Genomic DNA, 5,059 nt, shown 5'->3' with positions numbered 1-5,059 from the left:
TCATTAATTTAAGACGGGTATTCATATGTGAATAGAAGTAAATGAAGATGTTTCTTCATTTCTATACGCATGTACATGTTATGCACACATTCATATATGACAAATTACTTGTATGCACATGTACATACCGTATAAATGAATGGTTATTAGGATGTTCCTTAGTTTTTCATTTTTTTTGCGGTTTCTAAATGTTTTAATAAACTGTTTTATAAGACTTAAGTTTATATGAACAAACAATCGTACGTCATATATAAAAGTGGTACAATAGAATGTTAAGACGTATTTGTGCAACCTAACAAGTTTTTGTCCTATAAACTTAAGTTATATAAAAAGTATACATTAAAACATTTAGACATATTTGATATCGTATAAAACCGATGTTGCAACGGTCAAGACTCTTTTTACATGCATACGGATTCAGTTCAAGATTGTTACCTTATCGTTGGAGGTTGTTGTCGGTGACGGAGGCGAATGAACGAGGCGATATTCGTGCATGATCCAATGAGTTCTAGTCGTCGAAGGGTTGGTTTTATAGAACACGAGCGTCTTCTTCATCCCCGTAATCGTGTCTTTCTTTCTCGAGCTCGAATTGTTACCGCAACATCTGGTTATATGCTTATCAAAACCAGTTGCTTTCCAATATCCATCACTACTCCTTCTGTTAACCCTATTTCCATGGCCATATTTGGCCTCTTTCTTGCTGAAGAAGTATCTTTCTTGCTCCCATTCTCCTATTTACATATTTCAAATCAAAATCATTAAGCAACAGTAGAAATTCCGTCGAAAATACCCAGTTTTTCAGTACGAATTTCTTGATTAATTATAGAAAGAAATTAATAAAACAACCAATTAGGGTTTTTCTGGGGCATGTTACAACGAGACTGGTTTTATAAGACGTTAAATGTATTTAAATGTCATATAATAAGTTACTTTTCTATATAATAAGACTTAAGTTTATAGAAACAAACAATTATTATGTAAAAAAAAGGTTACAATAATTTGATAAGACGTTTTTTTGGCTTTTCAACAGTTTTACAGGTCTTTTTGAAATAAAGTGTCATATTAGCTTTTTTAATAAGATACTTTTGAGAAGTGTCCTATAAACACGTATTTTTATAGTGTGCTTGTTTCTATGAGATCCTATTTCAAATAACGTCATATAAAAATACTGATAGGACAATTTGTTTAAAAAGTATTCATAAAAACTTGTTAGCACGCTCAAAAACATTCTATCAAGAAGCGCAATTGTTTTGTCGTGGAGAGAGTAAATTATTAGAACACTAATAATTAAACGTGACGATTCAAAATTAGGGTTTTTTCTAGCTAGGGTTTCATATGATCATTCCTGACCTGGGAAGTCCCAAGGATTGAATTTGCAAATGTTGACGATCTCGGGAATGATGGAAGCAGGCAATGGGCACGAGAAGACTTTACGAACCAGATACTGGAACACAATCTCTTGATCCGTGGGTTGGAACCGAAACCCTGGTGGGAGTTTGATGGATCCATCTCTAACGAAACTGAGCTTTTCTTTAACGCCGTTTTTAGGGTTTTCTGCACGCTTGTTGTCTTCGATCGACATACGATAACACTTGCAAGGTAGAGATGATAGGGTTGTAACAAGAATTGAAAATGGAGTCTTGAGTGAAAGTACGTAGGGAACATAAGGTGACACCTTTATATAGAAATGAATGAATTCAAAGATTATAGAATCAAGATTTTTTTAAAGAAATGGTTTTTGTGGTCAATTTGGAACATCTCTCTCTCTCTCTGTCATATGGTACTTACCCCTTAAGTTTTGTGGGCATATAAGCAACCCCTTTTCATAGAACCTTCTTTTTGGTTTTAAATTATTAATATTTTTTAATAAAATTTAAAGAATAATAAAAAAAATTCATTTTCTTAAGGTTTTAAATGACGTGAGACGTGACATGACGGAGAGGTCAAACTTTAAATCTTAGAAGTCACAGGGAGTCCATGACGTTTTTTACGAGTGTGATTTACGGGAATATATATATATATATATATATATATATAATTATGTATATAGAAGGAGGATCAAACGAGAACATAATCAAAATAAGATGACAAGAAAACGGCCAAATGGTATGTGATTGTGTAACAAAGACAATGCAAGGGTGAGCCGGTGATCTGCCTGCGATGAAATAGTGTGAATTATGTATGATTTTTTACACGTGATTTTAGTGTAAAAAATGTGATTTAAGCGTTTTCGTGCTCTATATTTTGTTAGGTTTTCGTATGAACATGACTATATATATATATATATATATATATATATATATATAAGGGTTTGTTCTTTTGTTAACCGAATATATAGGTTAACTTTGTGAATTAATCACAATCATTCATCTTGAAAATTGATGGATTATATTTATCATGAACTATTTGCTTATAATCTTGAATTTTAAGTAATATACTACAAAATGGTTTTTAAGGCTATATCAAATGTTTATAATTACAATGTAAATATACATAAGTTTTATACTAAAAGTTAAAAGATTAGATGCTAAAAAGTAAGAAAAATAAACACAGTACAAAAATCACGAATTTGGCCATGACGCACCACACGCTCAAGGTGACACGAGACATGAACCTTAACCAATGTTGTCCCAACAGGCCTTTTAGAACACTTAATTTTCTACCGATGGCTCTTACCATCTCGGTGTAGTCTATGTTCTAGCTAGAGCTGCTTGGTCTTCCAATCCCGCCTATAACTCGTAGCCTTCCAAGCTAACGATGCAGGTTTGATTCGCTTTAGCACCTGGTGCAACAACAAGCACCCGTTTAACTTAGGGGAAGGATCCCTCGACCCGCAACAGATAGAGAAAAATTTATTCAATCATGGAATTTCTTGTACTTTCAACTTCATGATTGTATTCCAGACTGAGCACAACCTTCTATAAGTTTTGTTTTTTTAACAAGGTAAACCAAACCGACTTATCTAAATAACAGATATTAAATTTTTTAAATTATATAAATATTTATATACAGTTAATGAACCTCAGATATTGAACACCTTCGATAAGATTATAATATTTGATTTAGGGGTTGTTTACCTAAACTGGGTAAGATTTTAGTAAAATTCAACTCTATCGTTTACTTACCGGGTAAGATTTTAGTCTACCAAAACGACATCGTATGTAACAATTTACCCGGTAAGCGTTAACCGTGGTAAGAGTCGTCGCCATCACTCATCGGGTAAGACTCTCGGTTCTTACCTTCGTTCTTACCCGGTAAGATTCTTGGTCCTTGCCATATTCATCCGGTAAGAGAATATGACTTGATAAACACTTACCCGAATAAGTATTTGGTAAACGACCTCTTATAAAATATTGAATTACTGAATACCGGTAGATGAAAAACCTTTTGATAACACACAATTTGTTATCATAATATTTAATTATTTAACAAACTTAGGAGCCGTTTACTAAACACTTATCCGGTAAAATCTAACACCATCACTTACTTATCGAGTAAGATTTTAGTCCACCAATACGACATCATATGCAACAATTTACCCGGTAAGCACTAACCGTGATAAGAGTTGTCGTCCTTACTTATTTGGTAAGACTCTCGGTCCTGCCTTCACCTTTACCGGGTAAGATTCTTGATCTTCATCATATTCATCTGATAAGCGTTTGATAAACAACCCCTTATTTATTTAAACTATTTATGCTTTTAATTGTCTTCCATGATTTGACTTTTGATAATCCTTTTTTTTTTATGTTAAATGGATTTTGCTTTTTAAATAATAAAATCAAATAATGGATGTATGACATAAAAGGGGCATCAATCCAACAAAGAACTCTTTCTATTACTTTTCTATTCCGAATCCAAAATCCTTTTCAATAATATCGTCTTCTGATAATATCGTCTTCTGACGTGTAACTCAGTTGGTAATCTGTTTTTTTAACCTCAGTCGTTAAGTGAGTCAAAAAATGTTTCATCATATTGGTGTCCTTGAAAATGGGTTTCGTGTGGAACCAGTTCTGTTATCGATAATCAACTTCTTTTTTCATCAAAATAATTGGAAATGTATTATTTTAAGAGTATAACATTACATTTTCAGTTACATAACTGAGTAAGATTCTAGTCCATCGTAACAGCATCGTATGCAACAATCTATCCGGTAAACGCTAATCGGGTAAGAGTCAAGGATTACAACAGAACTTTTAATTACACTGAGGAATGAGATATCATATATACATATATGTTAAAGCACATAAAGAAAAGTTAAATGACAATCTTAACCTAAACCTAAACTACTAACAATCTAAACCTAATAATTTGCCCAATTAGCGATTTGAGCGTAGATAGGGTTTTACATAAAGCCCAAAGTAAAATTGGGGCCCTCAGAATTCGTTCAAAATCCCAAATTTAACACGTTAAAAGACGACCATGGTTAGAGTCGTCATTTTTTGCTTATCGGGTAAGACTCTTGATCATTGTCATAGTTCTTATCAGATAAAATTTATAATCTTTACGATGTGTATCAGATAAAACAAGTGACCCAATAAATATACTTATCGAGTAAGCGTCTGATAACGAGCACCAAATGTTTAAGTGGAATCACATTTAATTCTTTTTAAGAGATAAAATGAGGAGCCTAAGTTTGGTGCTTTCCTTCGTGTAGAAGATGTAGCTTTTGTTTATGTGATGACGTAGTCATAACCTCACCCCTACCAACCATAACTAAATGTGGTTAATTAAGTTGTATTTTAACATAATATGTATCTATATTTATACTATCTTATAAAACATTTGACTAAAACTCTTAAAAACTCTTAAAAACCACTTTTTATGCGTAAAGTACTGTTCATTAATGCATATTACTTAAAACTCAAGATTACAAGTAAATCGTGTGTAGGTACAACTTATTAAGGCTCCATATATGAATTCGTGTAACTAACTGCAGATAAACACAATCACATACAGGATAAACATCTCATTTTAAATATAAAAAATCGAAAATATAATTAGGATAATCATTAAGTTTTGACAGAATATTTAATTATTATCTTTATAAAATGTTATATTA

The 5,059-nt window shown here is 32.2% G+C and overlaps 1 protein-coding gene across 1 annotated transcript in view; it reads right to left on the bottom strand.

The window, feature by feature from the left end:
- LOC112511489 (NAC domain-containing protein 83-like) overlaps window positions 1-1,675 on the bottom strand; it is a 2,453-nt gene extending 778 nt beyond the window's left edge. Inside the window, exons 1-2 of the mRNA XM_025117124.1 lie at window positions 1,351-1,675; window positions 436-731 (exon numbers count right to left, since the gene is read on the bottom strand). Coding sequence (XP_024972892.1) covers window positions 436-731; window positions 1,351-1,582 — 528 coding nt within the window. The 5' untranslated portion in view covers window positions 1,583-1,675. The remainder of the gene's footprint in view (window positions 1-435; window positions 732-1,350) is intronic.
- Window positions 1,676-5,059: the final 3,384 nt, after the last annotated feature.

This window comes from Cynara cardunculus (genome assembly GCF_001531365.2).
Source record: "Cynara cardunculus var. scolymus isolate 2C chromosome LG 4, CcrdV1, whole genome shotgun sequence".
NCBI lineage: Eukaryota > Viridiplantae > Streptophyta > Magnoliopsida > Asterales > Asteraceae > Cynara > Cynara cardunculus.
This window is presented reverse-complemented; position numbering and strand designations above follow the sequence as displayed.